The sequence below is a fragment of the Mustelus asterias genome, chromosome 20 (genome assembly GCF_964213995.1).
Source record: "Mustelus asterias chromosome 20, sMusAst1.hap1.1, whole genome shotgun sequence".
In the NCBI taxonomy this organism is placed as follows: Eukaryota; Metazoa; Chordata; class Chondrichthyes; order Carcharhiniformes; family Triakidae; genus Mustelus; species Mustelus asterias.
The window spans coordinates 43,210,527-43,232,023 of NC_135820.1; the positions used below are offsets into that span (position 1 = coordinate 43,210,527).

The window sequence follows — 21,497 nt, forward strand, 5'->3', positions numbered from 1 at the left end:
GGAAAGATTCTAACTGAAAAATTTCATATGTAAATTAGTCATCAATTTCATACATACAAACTGCTCACCCTTGGTTTAAAAGAATTTAATAATCTGAAAATGTGGTTTCCAGTCTGTTGCCAAATGGGGTATTTTACATTGCCTATCTCTGTAATATACAATGTTCCATGAAAAGTTGAAGCTTTGAAGTTTACTGACTGTAGATGCCTTTTAAAGATATGAATATGTAAGACTAACACTTTCCAGTATGACTCAGAAGATTCTAGGTTCAAACCTCAAGGACTTCAATGTCTGCCTAATAGAGATGATGGACAAATTTAAGATACTGGACAGATTTAAGATGAACAGACTTGAAAAATATAGGCTCCCTTTAACTTGCAGAACAGGATACGTTTTTCTAGGGGCTAGTCTGAAACTTTAAAACACAGCCCTCTTGGGCGATTGCAAGACTGAAATTGATCTTAAGCATGATTTGCACAATAATTCTCTATTTGGAGACTATGCCAGAACTCTTGTCAGACAATCAGTCAGTCACTAGCTCCTCAAGTCTGGCACAACTATTTGTCAAGTCCACTACAGGATTGGCCATGTTGGTCTGTCAGGGTGGCTTGTGACCAAAACAAAACACCACTTCCATTGGAGCTCCAGTGGCCTAATGTCAGAAATATGCAGTGCTATTGGAAAAATTCAAAGGACTGACAGACTCAATGGGTCCATTACTGTATGATTTTATGAAGGTGTATTTAAGTGAATGTACTATGACATAATACACTAAAGCATATGTAATTTACTTGCGTGCAAGTTTGGTTATCTTACAGAAAATAACTAGCCATGTCTTGTTTGTGTGTGACATATTAACTGATGTTACTAATCATAAAACACATAAATATTGAAAATAGACCAAATACATCAGAGCTCGGGCTATTGATGTACAATGACCAGGAGGTGGAAACAACTGTCAATTTTGTAGTTGTTGCTATCTGGGAATAGCTGCAAATAATTGAACAGACCAGGTTAATCAGTCAGGATTAGTGGCATGGAGTGAAGAGTGGCAGATGCTGTTTAATATGGACACATCCAAAGCCACAATATTGGAAAAAGGTAAGATTGCACTGTAAAATTGATGGTATCAAACAGATAATTAGAGGGGCTGGTATTTTGATTGTTGATTGTCAAAACTGCAGCAACAGTAAAGAGAGCAAATGAGACAAAAACAAAATGCACTCAGCAAATCAGGCATCATCTGTGGAGAAACAATTAGCATCTTGGGTTGATCATTCATTAGAGCAAACAGCATGTTTGGCGTATTCAACTGAGTATAGATATCTTATGATTTGTCTAGAGTGCAGTGTACAATGATGATCATGAAAAATGGATAAGGCAGTGAAGAGCAACTGAAACAAAGCTGTCCCTGTGCCAAAACAAATTTTAGAAGAACCTCCTCCGAGGCCTATAAATGAGCATACTGAGCAGGAACTCTCAGGATGAATTCCTCAATGTTTTGTGATAGTTTGGCTGGAGAAAAAAAGCATAATCCTGCCCACTGTAGTCAGATTCTACAACACATGACAAATTTCAATACTAATTAGAAATGGTGGGGGTCAGTAATTCCTGACCCCCACCAGGTCAGCAAAATAAAATTTTAACAAAATTCTGAAAGTACACAACAGCATCTTTGGATGGGAAAAACAGCAGTAATGGTACAGGTCAATCACCTTTTGTCAGAACTGGCAGCAAAGCAGTTGACCAGAACTTAGCAAAACATGCATACTTTGTACTGAATTTGGGTGCCATGTCTGCTGGAGGTGTTGGTTTGGATCTTTTTACAAAATGGAAGATTGGAGAAACCTGCTGCTGGTGAGTTGTATCACATGTACGAGTCACTTTGCATCCCTCCTCTGTATACCCGGGTACCTCGGAAAGGACACTGCATCTGATCTGCCCATTTTATGATGGTGTCTTTCTTACACAAATCAATAGATCCAGTTCCTGAGGATTGGCACTGACTTGGGTGTAGAGGGTTTCACGAGATATCAGTGGCTAACTAGAAGTAGCAGTTTTTGTGACCTAAGTAAAATCCTTTTCTCTGTTCCATCTTGTTTGTTTCTCCTACTATCGTCCTTATTTTGCTCCCTCAGCTCCAGTGGGTGCAAAATAAACTGGTTTACCCATCCATTGTCAGACCTAGTTGGACCATTATTAAACTTATCCTTAAATCCTTTTTCCATGTCTAATCCATTCACACCAATAAATGCAAGGATTTAAGAACATAAGAAATAGGAGCGGGAGTAGACTATCTGGCCCCGTGAGCCTGCTCCGCCATTCAATAAGATAATGGCTGATCTTTTTGTGGACTCGGCTCCATTTACCCACCCGCTCACCATAATCCTTAATTCCTTTACTAGTCAAAAATTTATCCTTGCCTTAAAAACATTCAATGAAGTAGCCTCAACTGCTTCACTGGGCAGGGAATTCCACAGATTCACAACCCTTTGTGTGAAGAAGTTCCTCCTCAACTCAGTCCTGAATCTGCTTCCCCTTATTTTAAGGCTATGCCCCCTAGTTCTAGTTTCACCCACCAGTGGAAACAACTTCCCTGCTTCTATCTTATCTATTCCCTTCATAATCTTATATGTTTCTATAAGATCTCCCCTCGTTCTTCTGAATTTCAATGAGTACAGCCCCAGTCTATTCAGTCTCTCCTCATAAGCCAATCCTCTCAATTCCGGAATCAACCTCGTGAGTCCCCTCTGCACCCCCTCCAGTGCCAATATATCCTTTCTCAAGTAAGGAGACCAAAACTGTACACGGTACTCCAGGTGGGGCTTCACCAGCACCTTATACAGCTGCAACATAATCTCACTTTTTAAACTCCATCCCTCTAGCAATGAAGGACAAAATTTCATTTGCCTTCTTAATTACCTGCTGCACCTGCAAACCAACTCCTTGAGTTTCCTGCACAAGGATGCCCAGGTCCCTCTGCACAGCAGCATGCTACAATTTTTTACTATTTAAATAATAGTCCATTTTGCTGTTATTCCTACCAAAATGGATGACCTCACATTTACCAACATTGTACTCCATCTGCCAGATCCTCGCCCACTCACTTAGATTATCTATATCCCTTTGCAGGCTTTCAGCATCCTCTGCTGAAAGTGTCATCTGCGAATTTTGACGCACCACATTTGGTCCCCCAACTCCAAATCATTTATGTAAATCGTAAACAATTGCCGTCCCAACACTGATCCCTGAGACACACCAGTAGTCACTGATCGCCAAAAAGAAAAACACCCATTTACCCCCACTCTTTGCTTTCTGTTAGTTAACCAATCCTCTATCCATGCTAATACATTACCCGTAACACCTTTATCTTATGTAGCAGTCTTTGGTGCAGCACCTTGTCAAATGCCTTCTGGAAATCCAGATACACCACATCCACAGGTTCCCCATTGTCCACTGCACGTGTAATGTTCTCAAAGAATTCCACCAAATTAGTCAAACATGATCTGCCCTTCATGAACCCATGTTGCGTCTTACCAATGGGACAATTTATATCCAGACGCCTCGCTATTTCTTCCTTGATGATAGATTCAAGCATTTTCCCTACTACAGAAGTTAAGCTAACCAGCCTATAGTTACCTGCCTTTTGTCTATCTTTTTTAAACAGTGGCGTCACGTTTGCTGTTTTCCAATCTGCGGGAACCACCCCAGAGTCCAGCGAATTTTGATAAATTACCACTCGTGCATTTGCTATTCCTCCCGCCATCTCTTTTAGTACCCTGGGATGCATTCCATCAGGACCAGGAGACTTGTCTACCTTTAGCCCCATTAACTTGCCCAACACTACCTCTTTCGTGATAATGATAGTTTCTAAGTTCTCACCTGCCATAGCCTTCCTGTCATCAATTTTTCTGTTATACTGAAATCATGCCTCTTGCAACATGATCTATTTATATAATGCCATGATATTCACTAAAAAACGGGGCCAATTGAGATAATGGATAATTTTAAGTAGGTTGCATGTAGAATTTCAAAAATACTTCCACATTCATTGTTATTTCTTTAACAGGTATTTTGGTATATAAAGTACATTGTGTGATTGAACCAAAATATACATTGAGCATTACTCACCTACTTCTTCTACACTGCATCTTTGTCTTCTGATTGTCAAAATTTAATAAATTGTCACAACCAATGAATGGTGTTTATAATCTCTTTAATTACTTTACAGCTATCTATCCCTTGTCTAGCACTCCCAAACTGTTCACTTAAATCATTTTCCATAAGAAAGCATGTACTATGTGCATGACCTGTAATTTTTACATTAAAACCTAATCTTCCTAACTTTTGACTTTCTAACTTGCTTACCACTGACCCTCTTTGACCCTTTGCTGTGAGTAAGGTCTCCAGCAAGGAGCTGTGGAATAGAGGGTAATCAAGTGGTCTGCATAAGATGTGTGTGCAAGGGCTGCATGGCGAACACCACTGGTGTAGCACCTTTAATAAAACATCCCAAAGCATTTCACAGGTGTGTTATGAACAAAAGATGAACCACATAACAAGGTTAGATGACCAGCAACTTGGTCAAGGAGGTAAGGCTTTAAGAAACATTTTAAAGGGGGCCAGGGCAATGTTTTAAATCTATGTTGCATGACTGGGAGCCGATGTAGGTAATCAACAACAGGAACTTGGGGTGGCAGAGTTTTGGATAACTTTACATTTATGTGACGGAGGAGGGGGAGGGGCAGTCAGGAGTGTTGGAATAATTAAGTCTGGAGGTAACAGATATAAATGAAGGTTTCAGCAGCAAATGAGCCAAGGAGGGGTGTTTTACAGAGCTGGAAATAATCACGGTGCAGATTCTTTTAGTGTCAAACTGCTGCCAGGAAGAGGGATGGAATCATCCACTAGGAATAGAACTTGGACTGAAAACAATGAGCCCTCATGCTCTCTCTAAACCTGTCTTGTCCACCCATGATACAAATCACTCATGGTCCAACAACTTCCCATCCTATAAATGTTTTCTCTACATATCACCCCTATTTCAAAACCCCACTTCCAAGTTCCTTTTTCTCACATTTAATCCATGTTCATCTCTAGACTTTTATCCCTTTCTATGTACATAATTGACAACACATTGTCAGCTTACACCTCCATGCACCCCCTTCATTCCTCCACTGCCTCAATTTGGCAGACTGCTTCACTGACCTGCAATATTGGATAAGCCACAACTAATCTCCAGTTAGAGTTGGAAGACTACAGCCACCGAATTCACTTCTCCCCCAAACTCTTTTATCATTGCCATAAATTTCAACCTCTTGCCTGATTGAACAAACCTGTTGGCAATGAGTTCCAGTTAATCCTGAGGTGAGTTTGCTATCTCATCATTTCCACTTCTCTCAACACACCTGTGCTGGAATCTTTTTCCAAACCTGTGACCTCCTGACTACACTCCCAATGCTAACCTGGCTGGCTCCCTCCTCCAAACTTAATCTTAAGTTCTGCTGCCTCTCTCCTATCAACCAGTCTTATTCACCCTTCACGCTGTCCTTGTTGATTTGCATTATTCAAGCTCCCTCAACACCACTCCAATTTTAAATTGTCTTTGGATAAATCATTTCATAGTAATGCCTCTCTCCTAACTATGAAACCGCTGCTCCATATAACCACCCCTTCTGACTCCCTTAGTTTTACATTTGTCTGACTTTGGCCTCTTATGCATCCCCTTCTACTTTTCCATTTTAAAGCCATCAGTCACCACCAGTGATCCATCCACAACCAGTGTTGCACACACGTAGATCACTCTCAACTTTACATTGCCATTTTAACCGTAAGATCTCAACTTTATAAACTTAAACTTATGAATGGACAGGAAACCATAGGCTGGGATATGCCAGACGTGCTAATATGGTCTTAAACAAATCATCATTAATGAAAATTACTTCAATGTACAAACTCATTATGTATAAAAACCTTGAAATTACAATAAAGGGTCAAGCATAAGTGAAGAAAATTGAATTTTCAGCAACAAATACTCCCAAAAACTATATTCAAGTAATAGTCAATCTTGTGCAAAGGTCGATGACCCCTGGCTTTTAGCCAAAAAATCCAAACTCTTTGTACTCAGCACCCTTTTACTGCTGAAGTCAAACCCACCCTGGTGCAAACCTACTCATTGAAAGAATCATAGCTGCCTTTGATGGGTGTGCTATTCTGTTCAGATCCTCTTGTCTGCATATGTCAACACACAATGTCAAGGCTACTTTTGGGGAACCTACTCATTGAAAGAATCATAGCTGCCTTTGATGGGTGTGCTATTCTGTTCAGATCCTCTTGTCTGCATATGTCAACACACAATGTCAAGGCTACTTTTGGGGTTGACAGGAACATGACAACACTGATAGGGATACAGACATATAAACAAACATGAAGTAGAAGCAGAAGTAGACAATTCGCCCCCTCAGACCACTCCACCATTTCAAGTTCTGCATTCCCATCTACCCCCAACACCATTGGTTCCCTAGTCTAACAAGAATCTACCTCCACCTTAAACATATTCAATGACCCTACCTCCACCGCCTTCTGAGGCAGAATTCCAAAGTCACACAACTGTTGAAGTGGAAACTTTCCTGCTTCTTGACTGTGATAGAAAGACTCAACAAAATTCATTTCGACTAAATAACTAGTCTTTATTTACAAAAGACTGCATGCAGTATTGGCTGAAACTTGAGGGCAGTTGGTACAACTTGCTAATTCCTCCTCAAGTCCACGCTTACACAAAGAATCAGTTCAGTATTTATACATAATCATTATCAGTTTGCATGACTAGAGCTTATTCAGGAATTTGATCAGTAATAGAATCATAAGCAATGTCATTAATCATGGCACAACCTGCTGACCTCCTAGAACTCCTTGTCTCATCATTCATACCCTTATCTTGTCCTTTGATGGAACAGAAAAAGGTCGGTGACTTCTTCATCCCTGACCTTATCTTGTTTTACTCATACAGCCCTAGGTTATGAGGAGTCAATCTTATCAGGCCTTACAGAGGTCAGGCATTTTGGAATAGCCAGACCTTCTCTGGTCTTATTCATGTCTTAAGTTATGCGGAGTCAGCCTAATCAGGTCTTACAGGGGTCAGGCATTTTGAAATAGCTTGGTCAGCCGTTCTTATATTGTACCAAATAGTTGACCAATTTTCCCATCATGCCATTATTGAGTTCGTACAACTTCACCCAACCTTAAGAGGAGAAAATTCTCCTCGTCTCTGTCCTAAAAGATAACTCCTTAAAACAGTGTCCCAAGTTCTGGCCTTACCCACAAGAGGAAACATTTTTACCATGTGCACCTCATCAAGACCATTCAGGATCTTCCATACATCAATCACGTCATCCCTCTTCTAAATTCCAGTGGAAACAAGCCCAGTCTGTATGACCTTTCTTCATAAGACAAACCTGCATATTCCAGATATCTAGTAAATAGCTTCCAACCATAAGATGAATTTCAATCTCACTAAGCTATTCCTCATGTAAAAGTCACCCCCTATTTTGCCTAAAGATTTAGCCTTAGAAACTTGGACTTTTACATGAGTATCCATTTTGTTAACGGAAAAGAAAAGCAAAGCAGCCAGGAATAAAGGCTGCTACATGAAAATAATATTGTTAATGGGTTTATCGATGAATTTAAATAAATATGAGTCCGGGTTCAAATTACACTGAGTTTCTTTCAAAGTATCATACACTCACTGATAGGCTATCACCACTGAACTTTCATTGGCATAGATTGAATCCAGTACTACAAAATTCTGCAAACTGCACTATCAAAATGCAGGCATGGTTGAAAGTTTTGGATAAGTGCCATACAGTGAAAAACATGAATAAAATTATGGCAACAATTTATAGCAAAGAATTCAATTGGAAGTGATTAAGAGTTGTTAAAAGTTGACATGAAAATATCTCAAAATATAACAGCACAATCTGTGAATCAGAAATTTGCACAGCAGACTTGTTACTTGTATATAATAGGAGACGTGGCATCAGATACTGTTTGAAAGTGAAAAAGATAACTAACTCTTGGAATATTATACACAATAGCTCGAGAGTAGAACAATGTTGGCTGGATTATATGTGACAAAATATGTGTTTCAAGATAGTATTGCAGTTGTCGGGATTTGCAGAACCATCTTTTAGTGAAATCTAATTATGAGCTTAGAAATTGATTTGAGGACTGCAGAGAGTTATTAAATGATGGGAGGAATCAAAACATTCAGAAGTTGGATAGCATAAAAGAAAAATAAATCTATTAACCCAGCACAACCCAAGAGCTACTTCTGTTAGATCAGCCACTCTTATGGTATCTGAGCAACACTTACTAATTGTGGCAAATTTGGGGTAGTTTTTTGCATTTGGCTTGTGCCTACTGGGAACATGTTGAGACTATCAAAGCTGATTTCATAGTGGAACCTTAAGAACTTTCCTTCCATTTATCTAAAGTTGACCTTGAATCTGGTGCGTGGAAATGATAACTCACTTTCAGAATTCCCTGGCATCCTCTTAGCAAATAATTATCTGTAGGAGGAGCAATGGAATATAATCATCAGAAAAAGTAGGGAATACATTATCATAAATGTTATGCTTTGTGGTATAATTTCATAGAGACCAAACCAAAATCATCATTTTCCAACATTGTGCTAATGGTTGGGATGCTCAATTGTCATGAACAAATTAAAAATTCAGGCCTTGCCATATATTATTTTTCTCTCCATTATAACAAAGTTTATATGAATCTCCCAACTGGATTGTCAATGAACGCTCCTATTAGACAAAAGTCTTGCAAGAGTGTAGAATTAAAAATTATCCCTTGGTAAGCTATAGTCCTGGATTCTGAGAATTGTATCATCAGTATTTACAATATAGGAAAAGAACAGGATGCTGAACATCCCAAGGAGACTAATATTAATTCAGGATCAGGGAGTCACTGAAATTAATGTAAACAAAGTAACAGTTATGCAGAAAATAATGCCAGTGGGGACTGACATATCTCCAGGGCCTGATGGTTTGCATTCCTAGAGCTTTGAACAAAGTAGGTTAGAACATTACAGATGTCCCCAGTGATGTGCCAAATTTCTCTCTTCAGGAATTGTTCCTTTTAGATTGGAAAATTGAACCTATTATTCTGCTATTTAAGAAAGATGGGAGAGGGAAACCCAAGCAATTATAAACCATGGGTTGACATTTGTAGTCCAGAGTCTATCATTAAGGGTAGTGACTGGACATTTTAAATTTCCAGCTGATCAGATAGCCAGCATAGTTTTCTAAAAGGCAAGTTATGCCTGACAATCTGATTGAATTCTTTTGAAAGGATGACATAAGTAGTGGGCAGAGGAATGTCTAAGGATTTTATTTTTATGGACTTCCAGAGAGCACATGGATAAATCTCATAAAAGTCTGTTTTCTATAGTTGATGCTCATGGATCTGAGGAAAATTATTGATCTGCTTAGGAGACTGTCTGTCTCCTGCTACTTAGCTAGGTAGCTACCCTTTATCCCTACTCTAACTGGGATGATGTGCTTAATACGGTCCCACAGCGAGATGTTGAGGCCTCAATTAGTCACTGCAGTTAACAACTTTTGTGATGGAATGGAGATCCATATATCCAAGTTTGCCAATGACTCACGTTATGGTTCAGGTTAGAAGCTCCAAGTTTTATGAAGCCCACAAGTTTTGCATTTTTGAATTTGGCTAGGATAAGCATGAGATGTTTCACTTCGGGTATAATTCAAGTGACCAACTAGGGAGTTTTTAATCAAACAAAGTTTATTTAAGAATATAATTAACATGTATAGTAAGAAAATTAGCAAGAACTTTTATCAATTACAAACAAGAAACAAAACAACCACTATAATGTATAACTGAATGAATATCTCCAATGTGTTCCAATTAAAACTAAAACCCACAGACAACAAAAGATCCTTTTCACAGGTTTGACACAGCACAGACTAATGCTCACTTGATACTGGGAACGAGTTCGTTGGGTTGAATGCTGATTTCAAATGATCTTGAAAACTCAGCAGTTTGTAGTTGCATCAGCACCCCCCACCCCCCCCCCCAAAGCATAGATTCTTTACTGCAGCTTGACAACAAGCCTTTCTTTCAGCTAACTGGTGGAATTTCAAAGCAAAAGAGAGAGAGAAAAATACTTCTTTTCCGGCTTGCTTCTAAGACTGCCTCTAACACTGCAGCCAAAACGAAACTGAAGGCTGAACAACTTCGGTCACCTGACCTCCCACCTCTTTTCCTCCTTCCAGCAATGACATCACCGAAGGCTGTGACCATGATTTTAAAAAAACCTCTTAAAGGTACACTAACCTCACACTCAAAAGACAGGCAACCATGTAAATGGAAGTGAAGATTACAAAGACGTAGTAATAGATTAAACAAATGTACAAAACTGACAAATGGATTTCAATATACACAAGTGTGGGATCATCCTCTTTGGACCTTAAAAGATAAAGCTCTGAATACTATGGCATGGTGGCAGCCTTGCTGCCTCACAGCACCAAGGACCCAGGTTCGATTCTCAGCTTGGGTCACTGTCTGTGTGGAGTCTACATATTCTCCCCGTGTCTGCATGGGTTTCATCCCGGTGCTCTGATTTCCTCCCACAGTCCGAAAGACGTGCTGGTTATAGGTGCATTGGTCATGCTTAACTCTCCCTCTGTACCCGAACAAGTGCCAGAGTGTGGCTGCAGTGCAATGCCCTAGTTAGATTACATCTGGAGTAAGCTGCTGTGAACAGTTCTGGGTACTGTATCTATGGAAGAGTAGATTGGCCCTGGAGGGAGTGTGGCATAGATTTACTAGAATCTAATACTGGGGGCATAGCCTAAAAAATAGAGCCAGACCTTTAAGAAGTGAAGTTAAGAAATTCACAAAGGGTGATAGAAGTTGCAACATACTCCCACAAACTGCAGTTGACACTGAGTCAACTGTTAACTAAAGGTGTTTAGAGATATGGGGAATGTGCAAGCATGTGGAGTCCAGTCTCAGCTTTTGAATGGTGGAAGATGCTTGAAGCCTCCTGTTCCTATGTTCAAATAGAGGTTTAGACGGTTGGTCCTTGCCTTCTGAAGCAATATTGACTGTTATTTACTAAGTTATCTGTATTATTAATAAATATAAGAATAATTAATTATTAAAATAATGAGAATTCTCAATTTTTGGTCGGAATTAAACTAGAATTGTTATACTTAAATTATTTCCATAGAAAACAGTCAAAATTATTTATGTTGAAGTGTTGCTTTTAAAGTACATTCATAATTTAATAGTCACCTTGCAATAACATGCTGGAATTACCCACAAGGGATTTTATGGTGAGTGAACAACTTTTAAAACTATTATTCACATGATTGGGGACAATTGAGAAATCTCATTCCCAAAAACTTAAGTTTACATCTCGAGTTGGAATATACATTCATGTTGAAATTTAAAGAAAATTTCAGAGAATTCATTACAGGCAAGAACAGGCACCAAAACTTCAATTTCCTGTGGGCAAGATTAGAGCACAAAGATCCACTTTGGAAAGCAAGTAAGGGCCAAGCAGGTTAAATTAAACGTAGACCAATCCCAGATCATGATGACCTTAGATATTCTGTGGTTAAAGTTTCTTCCATTCTTCCAGTCATGGCTACACTACTTCCTTTTCAGTCCACTCCGTCATCTCTGAACACTAACACCTGCAAGTTATATTCATTTCCATTCTCTGAATTTAACCATGTTGCTGATATTCCGAATACATCATAGTTTTCTTCTGCCTCCAGTTCTGACATCTTGCTTACAATATCTGTTGCATTCATACATTATCCACACATCTTACTGTACATTTGCCTCCTTTCATTCAGCAAGTCTCTGATCATTAATCTAACAGAAACATAAGAACATAAGAAATAGGAGCAGGAGTAGGCCATCTAGCCCCTCGAGCCTGCCCCGCCATTCAATAAGATCATGGCTGATCTGACGTGGATCAGTACCACTTACCCGCCTGATCCCCATAACCCTTAATTCCCTTACCGATCAGGAATCCATCCATCCGCGCTTTAAACATATTCAGCGAGGTAGCCTCCACCACCTCAGTGGGCAGAGAATTCCAGAGATTCACCACCCTCTGGGAGAAGAAGTTCCTCCTCAACTCTGTCTTAAACCGACCCCCCTTTATTTTGAGGCTGTGTCCTCTAGTTTTAACTTCCTTACTAAGTGGAAAGAATCTCTCCGCCTCCACCCTATCCAGCCCCCGCATTATCTTATAAGTCTCCATAAGATCCCCCCTCATCCTTCTAAACTCCAACGAGTACAAACCCAATCTCCTCAGCCTCTCCTCATAATCCAAACCCCTCATCTCCGGTATCAACCTGGTGAACCTTCTCTGCACTCCCTCCAATGCCAATATATCCTTCCTCATATAAGGGGACCAATACTGCACACAGTATTCCAGCTGCGGCCTCACCAATGCCCTGTACAGGTGCATCAAGACATCCCTGCTTTTATATTCTATCCCCCTCGCAATATAGGCCAACATCCCATTTGCCTTCTTGATCACCTGTTGTACCTGCAGACTGGGCTTTTGCGTCTCATGCACAAGGACCCCCAGGTCCCTTTGCACGGTAGCATGTTTTAATTTGTTTCCATTGAGATAGTAATCCCATTTGTTATTATTTCCTCCAAAGTGTATAACCTCGCATTTATCAACGTTATACTCCATTTGCCATATCCTCGCCCATTCACTCAGCCTGTCCAAATCTCTCTGCAGATCTTCTCCGTCCTCCACACGATTCACTTTTCCACTTATCTTTGTGTCGTCTGCAAACTTCGTTACCCTACACTCCGTCCCCTCCTCCAGATCATCTATATAAATGGTAAATAGTTGCGGCCCGAGTACCGATCCCTGCGGCACGCCAGGAACATGCTTCATCTTTATTACAATGACCAACTGGGCAAGATACTGACAGCATATGTAGAACTCCAACCTAGCAAAGATCAAAACAGAGGAGGTTTTATGATCACGTAAAAGGTACTTCCTCAAATTGGTTCATGAACTAATAATGTATGTGGTGCCTCCTTTTAATTTGAATAGTTCCATTTAAAAGTAACCCAACAGACAAGTTTTAGTCTTAAACACAATAAAGATTAGTTTATTACAAAACTACTGCTAGAAGTTACTCAAGAAAAAAAATGATAAAGTTATTAACTAAAGTACAGATAAGATTAAAAGCAAATGAAGACAAAATGATACTTGAAACTGGTTTGAAATTCATGTTTGTGAGATGTCTTGTGGGCCCATTACTTATGTTCTTCTTTCTGAGTGTAGGAGTTGAAACTTGAGGTCCAGTTTTCGATGGCTTCTGAGGTGTTTGCCTCTCTCTGGGAGAGAGAGAGATGAATTCTTGTTCCTACTACTACTGCAGTTACGTCACTTGAAGATTGCCTGGATCTTTTGCAGAACAGCAGTTGATTTCTTAAACCCTTCCTCTTGGACAACCAGTGGTAGAAATAAAACCCCTCTATGTACCTCGGGGATTCCTAGCTGTTTCACCTAAGAGCTGTGTGCTGCTATTGAGTCTCACACCGCCACACAAGATGGTTTCTTACAACTTCTTTATCCATTTCAAAAACAACAAAACGGCCACTAAGTTATATTTCAAGGAGCTACTGTTTCACCAGGCAAAGTTGGTCCTTTGAAGTCCCTTCCTGCCTCCTGTTTTTTTCAGAAACTATAAGGTTTTCATACCTTTTTAGAGAATACAATGGACATCCATGGAGGAGTCTTTTACATTTTAAATGACCCTTCATAGCCAGCTCTAGAGATCACAAAAATGTGTTAAGATCGAAATGCACATTTAAAATAGTGGTCCTTAAAATCTGTAATATTATAATTACACATTCATGACAAGCGGTGAAAAGCATGTCTGGTACTTCAAAATATTTGGCAACATTAACGATAAAGATGCACCAAAATCAAATTTTCTCTACTCTTACTTATGTAATTTACTCTTTTTAAACAATTAGAACAGTAAAGTCAACTAAAGCATAATAAAGACATCCTATAGTCTATTTTTCTTTACAATCTCTATGACTCTAAAGGCACCTGCAAATGGGGGGAATGGAGAAATGTACAATGATCACACAATCAATATTCTATAAATTATGAATGTAATTGCTGGAAATGAAGCAGATGATGTAGAATGTATGGAAACATCCTTATTCGAGAAATATATTATAGATATAATCTTGACGGTAGCTCTGCCTCAGAATCGTTTCATTCTACATCTGACAATAGTCTAGCACTACCTTAAACATTTAATGTTTTAGTTTTGTCTTTTTGACACATGAAATGTCCAACATGCCACGCATAAAAAAGTGGCTTACATCAGAATATCACAATCTGATAACCTGACTTATGGGTTAGCAGAAATCCTTCTGTTTTCTGAACAAATATGAGATGATTATGAAACGTGAAAGCCAGCATAACGGTTAAGAACCAGATCCAATATTCAACAGAACAAAACCATTCAAACAACTTGGATTTATATAGCACATTTAACATTTAATAATATTTAATATCCCAAAGTACTCCACACCAGTATAATAAAGCTAAAATGAACACTAAAACAAAGGAGAAGATATCAAGAGCTGTGCTGGTTTCAACCAAAGTGGTGCTAAGAGATATATAATTAACCTTTGTGGAGTTCCCAGTTGGGGTGGGGTTGAGAGAAGGAAAATCGTGTTGAAGTAGCAGATCAGACATGATCTCATTGAATGACAGAGTGGGCTCGAAGGGCTGAATGACTACTCCTGCTCCTATTTCTTATGTTTCTTAAGAGACATTCACACAAATTGATCAGGATTCCCACTCCTGATTATCTTGTTGTGAAGCGTGCTTATTGGAACATTGGATGAGACATGTTTAGACTCACTGTAAGGAACATCACAACTATATTGCTTATATTCACAAACTAGCCTGATACAAAAAAGATAATTAGATAGCCACAGTCAAAATCACTAGCTTCTTATTCATCTGTGGGCCATGGCAACACATTGTCCAGTCATCTAGACTCTGCTACAGTTGGAAACCCACTCCATGTATGGATCTGCTTTTACTTCCCTGGTGTTTAGTGATTCCCTCAGAATGATTGTCAATGTGCAAATTTCCTACCTAGATTTTCTTGGCATATTGCTTTCAATGTCATCTATCCTTGGAGATTTAATACACTTCCATCCTTCTTAATCTGTCTACCAACTTCCATCTCATACATATCAAAGTTAATAAGTCATCTCTACTTGAGGAGAATGTTACAGAGATCCCTACGTGAATAATTCTGGTGCTTCTTATACTTACAACCAGCACACACGTACAGTTGAACATCCTGTTTTTGAGGTGGGGCTTGAATCTCGAAACAACTTTACAGCCCTGGCTGAAAATTCTTATACATAGTTAATTTTTGAAGCTGAAAGCATCAATCATGGTCAGACACCAAAACGGTCTAACACCCTGTAGAACCCAAGTTCAGTGGATATATCTGTACTGCCACTAGTTCAGAAAATGAACATGTCAAACTATTAAGCAGCTAGATGGTAAGTATCTTTCCCATTCATGTAGTTGACATAGCGAACATAAGGGACATCAGATTCCAAAATAACGAGCAACTCCACTCAAAAATATTAGAACTTGGTTACAATTATTTGCAGTAACTTAAAAATTGCAATTATTAATAAAATTGCACTTTTTTTGTTCCTTTACCTCAGTTACAGAAACTAACTGTCCATGAATTAGTTAAGATAACAATATCATCTTTGGATGGAAAATTTAAGGAATATAGTGCTCTAATAATATAATGTAACTTTTTTCTATTTCTAGAAACATATATACATTCAAAATGCAATTTACAGTATAATTTATCCAATCTTATTCAAATATATCACATTAGGAAATTAAGAACATAGAAAATGTTAACATTTGAAATTAAACCATTTATGTAATGTGTAATACTGACTTCAATATGAAATTCAGTAACTTTCCCATAGTGGATATATAGAACTTATTCAAAATACCCCAATGCTCAATATATGCCTGTAATTTAATTCTGACCATGTGATTTTGTATTTTATACAAACATTTAATTAGTCTGGCTCTAATTTGTGTATAAAAAATGGCATTATGCAAAGAGTCAACTTGCATAGATGAGAAGGCCACTGACTCTAAACAATGGATGTGAGACAAAGAGGTGTGTCAGCATAAAATATGTCTGCTCTGCAAAATTATAGGAAATAATATTCTACATTTCCAATATGGATATTATTACCAACATTTTGTACATACTACAGAGAAAATAAATTATTGCAATATATAAACCTCAAGCGCAAATTTTGAGCATTTGCTGATTTTTAAATTACACACATTTTAGTGACAAAAAATATAGTTGGAGCCAAATTTGATCACGCTGGCAAAAGCAGACAGAGATTTTACTTGGATTAGATACTGTACTACCTTTCAGCAACCTGAGCACAGGCGACAAGTGCAGTTTCACTCTGTAATTAAACTTATGCAAACAAGGGACACAAGCTCCATTTTTACAATGCAAACCTGTCAATCATTTATCTCCTGTATCATAAACACTTGACTAACCTTTCAAAGCCTTTCCATTGCAGTTTCACTGGAGTTTGTATCTTCTATCAATAGCACTCTAACTGCTGCCAAATTTCTGACTGTGGCTTCATTACTTGATAGGAAGAGGGGCTTTTTGTGCTTCTGCATCACTGGACGAGAATTGTAATGTGGTTAGTTGGCAGAAAGTGTGTATTAAACAAATAATTCTTATCCATCATTGTAATGATGTAAAATGAAGTCACGTGAAAATTTGAGGCAATTGTATTGCTATTTGTAGAAAACACAAACTTCAGTGGAAAAAAAAGGATAAAGATGATCTTATTCTCATGATAGATAGGACTGCACTAAAAAAGTTGTATGCGACTGATTTCGATCTGTATAGCCATCTGAATTTTGACTGCACGACAATAATCAACCAACTTGTTCTTTCCATGCAATATGTTTTCTCTATTTTCTTGTTTTGATTTTTATCCCTCTACCATATTCTCATTTTGACTTTCCCACAATCATGAGGGTGGTTCAGCTTCACATACTACAACAAGAAATAGGATTTATGGAAAAAGACAAATGATGTTCGACTTGAGTACTTTACTGGAAAATAAAATTTCTAATCTTCTCCCTTAACAGGAAAAATGTTCTTTTATATTTACATTTTCACACACATTGATTAGTAAATACTTCATGCTTGAAAGGTTGTAAATTTCAATGTTATATTCAATGTTATAGGTACATCAGGAATGTTAAACAAGGGAACCACATCAGAAATTTATCCATGCTTGGATTGTGTTTACATACCTGTGGAAAATTCTACTTCATTTTTCAAGGTACTTTGCTTCACATAATTGAGGAGAACCACGCAGCTTGACTTTATTTCTGAATTCACTTCAAATGTATCTTTTCACATTCATAATATGGTAATTTAATTTGTGTTATGAAAGGAAGAAATTTAAAAAGTATCATTTTGAGACCTGGGGCTGAATTCTATGCTCCCACAGGGGCATAAGGATGCCTACCCACTCTACTGAAGATAGAGGTATTGGGCTGTGGACCAACTGAGGCTCAAGAGCTTCTCTCCACCCCTGCTGCAATTTTTCCATGGCAAGCAGAGGCCCATGTCAAGTGTGAAGCCCAGAAGCTTTCACTTCTTGGGCTTGTGAAAGGCAAGGAAAAGTGTTTCTTCTTTACTAGCCCCCGGGTCTATCAAGAGCCCACCTCCTCAGGTCTTCCTCCACCCTCCCATTTCCCTTCCCCCAAAGCCAATCCACCCTGCCCTCCACCCACTTCACCAGTGCCTGCCAGCCTGACCCTAGCAATCCCAGTCCCCTCCCAGACAAGCTTAGTTGGTGGACTGGCTGCTGTTCCACCTGTAACCACTGCTCTTGATGGAGCTGCTGGGCCCAGAGACCTCCTCTGCAGATGGGGGCAGAAGTTTCGCCTCCAGCCACTTAGTGGCCTTGGGAGTGTAAAATCCTGGTCTTGCTGACCAGGTTAGTTATGCAATAGCTAACAGACAGAGTTTCTGTACTACATGCAGCATAGGTAGGTTGTGACTACTGCCATTTTCAGCTTTTGGAATATTTCACTGCTAAGTTAAGAGTATCCCAAAAATGTAGTGTTATATGTCACAGAAAACATCTCCATAAATTCAATGCACATGCCACCTTTCATCCAAATGGAATTGGGTGACAAAACAAACTGTACAACACTTGCAGTAATCTGTTCGTCTATGTTCTTTGTCTCAATGCAAGTGATATATTCTTGATGAATAGTGTCCTTCTAGCTTGTGGGAAACATCATCACAATCAGGTGTTTGATTTGCTGAAGTACGTCCTATTAGAACTCTCAGGAAAATAGGCCTCAGTTCTGTATAGATTGGGTAGCTCATATGTTGAGTTCTGTTGGTTATAGCTGCTGCCTTTCTTCTGCAACAGAAAAATAAATCCAATAAAAAGTGCTATCGTTCCAAAAAAGGGATTGAAGAGAAGCAAAAATTATACAGCCGTATTTACAGAAGCATACTGGTGACTTGACCAATGCATTGGCTTGGTACAAAATAACCTTGGGAACAAAAATCAGAAGACCCAGAAAATTTAAAACCACAATGTCAATGGTACTAAAAGCTGGTACACCTGGTACAATCTCACACTTTACACATGCTGACAAACTTAAGTCAAAGAATCAGACATTTATCCCCTAATGTTGACAATTATGCTGAATAGGCGATCGAGGAACAGAATAGTTAAAATTTATTGAACAAAACTATACTTTCCATTTTATGTTTTCACTCTGCTTACATTTAGAAACGAAGGCGCATTGATTGAATGTAGAAGTTTACGAACAGCGTGAGGCAAGTTTCCACAGTCTTTTTCTGCCTGAATCACTTGTTGCTCCAATGTAGCTGCGTTCTGTCCAACCATCTTCACAAAAGTCTAAAATAAAAAAATTAGAAGATCCACAAAGTATTTACTTTACATCAAAACTAAGAATCTACTATTTTAACCAAAGTTGTCTATGATTTCATGTTGAGTAGAGCAAGATCTGCAAATGGGTGAAAGTACAAAAAAACCTGAAAGCAATAGAGCAGTTATAAAAACACACAATGAAACTAAACCGATACAACTTTGCATTGCATTCACTGAGATTTTCTGGAGGGGGAGGAAGTTCTATCTAAATTGAAGACAGTGACTGGGGCAGCAGGTGGGGGGGGGGGGGGGGGATGTTGGAGACAGGGCTCTTCACCCATTGGATCAGCTCAATTTTTGCTGTTAGCTCTGGGGAACTGCGGGACTGTTTGCCCAAAGTAGGTAAGTACATGCAAACAAGACTAATGTTGTGAATTTCATGTCTCAATGTTCATCATTTCCATCATGTTTCCATCGATTAATATTCATACAAATGTTATGAAACTTGCATTTAAGGCTGCTGGGCATTACCGTGAAAAACAGGGGAAGGGTTATGTTAGTACGGTTAGCTGAGAAAAGATGAGAGGACACAAGAACGGAGCATAAATGCTAGAATGGATGGATTGGACTGAATGGCCTGTTTCCGTCTCATATATCCTTTGTAACGTGAAGGCAGAAGTTAGAGGGACAAGCTTACAATTTCAGTTATTGTAAATACCTCATTTCTCTAGTTTTTTAATTTCTCTTGCTGTTACAACGCATTGTCATTTGCCAAAGAATTGCCATTTGACTCCCATCAACTTCACATTCAGAACAAAATTTCCCTCCATTGGTATGTTTGCTATTAACTTTGATCTTGAAAGAGTAGTTGGGATGAGAGAGGGTGTGGGTTTTTGAGGCTTCACCATTGATGCACAGTACCAACTAATTGATTATCACTCAATCAGAAAATAAGATTGCCTCCCGATAAAGTAAATACAACAAACTAGGAAGGTCCCAGGTTCAATCTCCAGTCAATGCCAATTTAATTGATATCACCCAGGGAACAATAATCCTACAACAACTGGTTTCAGTACCCAAGCTGGCGGAAAACACTGCACAAGATCACATTCCTAATCACCTAGAAACCCTGGCTTGAAAAGCGACATTGGGGTAGAATGTGTGTTGGGGAAGCAGAATCAAGCTGAGCTATAATGCTCCTCACCTTTTAATAGGCTGAGGGTACAAGCTGCCAAGTGTCACATATGGATAACAATCACTAAAATGGGGAATGAGAGTGAATAGAAAATTGTACCTCAACAAGAAACCAACAACTTCAGGAGCTGTAGAGAGGGAGAACCTTCAGTAAGAAGAAAAGATACATTTTCATTTAATTTAATTCTGAATGTCACTGGACCAGCAATCCAGAGGCCCAGGCTAATACTGTAGGTATATGTGTTCCAATCCCTCCATGGTAACTGGAGGAACTTGAATTCAAATTAATAAATCTGGAATGGAAATGTAGTCTCAGTATGGTGCCATGAAACTAGTTTTGATTATTGTGACAATCGATCTGGTTCACTGATGTCCTTCAGGGGAGGAAATCTGCCATAGAACTAAGAGCAGAAGTAGGCCATTTGGCCCCTCAAGTCTGCTCTGCCATTCAATAAGATCATAAGAACATAAGAACTAGGAGCAGGAGTAGGCCATCTGGCTCCTCGAGCCTGCTCCGCCATTCAATAAGATCATGGCTGATCTTTTTGTGGACTCAGCTCCACTTACCCGCCGCTCACCATAATCCTTAATTCCTTTACTGTTCAAAAATTTATCTATCCTTGCCTTAAAAACATTCAATGAGGTAGCCTCAACTGCTTCACTGGGCAGGGAATTCCACAGATTCACAACCCTTTGTGTGAAGAAGTTCCTCCTCAACTCAGTCCTAAATCTGCTTCCCCTTATTTTGAGGCTATGCCCCCTAGTTCTAGTTTCACCCGCCAGTGGAAACAACTTCCCTGCTTCTATCTTATCTACTCCCTTCATAATCTTATATGTTTCTATAAGATCTCCCCTCATTCTTCTGAATTCCAATGAGTATAGCCTCAGTCTCTCCTCATAAGCCAACCCTCTCAACTCCGGAATCAACCTAGTGAATCTCCTCTGCACCTCCTCCAATGCCAATCTATCCTTTCTCAAGTAAGGAGACCAAAACTGTACACAGTACTCCAGGTGTGGCCTCACCAGCACCTTATGCAGCTGCAACATAACCTCCCTGTTTTTAAACTCCATTCCTCTCGCAATGAAGGATAAAATTCCATTTGTCTTCTTAATTACCTGCTACACCTGCAAACCAACTTTTGTGATTCATGCACAAGGACACCCAAGTCGTTCTGCACAGCAGCATGCTGTAAATTTTTACCACTTAAATAATAGTCCATTTTGCTATTATTTCTACCAAA

General features: G+C 39.0%; 1 protein-coding gene across 1 annotated transcript in view; it reads right to left on the reverse strand.

Moving 5' to 3' along the window:
- Positions 1-16,486: 16,486 nt before the first annotated feature.
- LOC144508491 (biogenesis of lysosome-related organelles complex 1 subunit 4-like) overlaps positions 16,487-21,497 on the reverse strand; it is a 33,743-nt gene continuing 28,732 nt past the window's right edge. Inside the window, exons 4-5 of the mRNA XM_078236459.1 lie at positions 18,955-19,089; positions 16,487-18,582 (exon numbers count right to left, since the gene is read on the reverse strand). Coding sequence (XP_078092585.1) covers positions 18,463-18,582; positions 18,955-19,089 — 255 coding nt within the window. The 3' untranslated portion in view covers positions 16,487-18,462. The remainder of the gene's footprint in view (positions 18,583-18,954; positions 19,090-21,497) is intronic.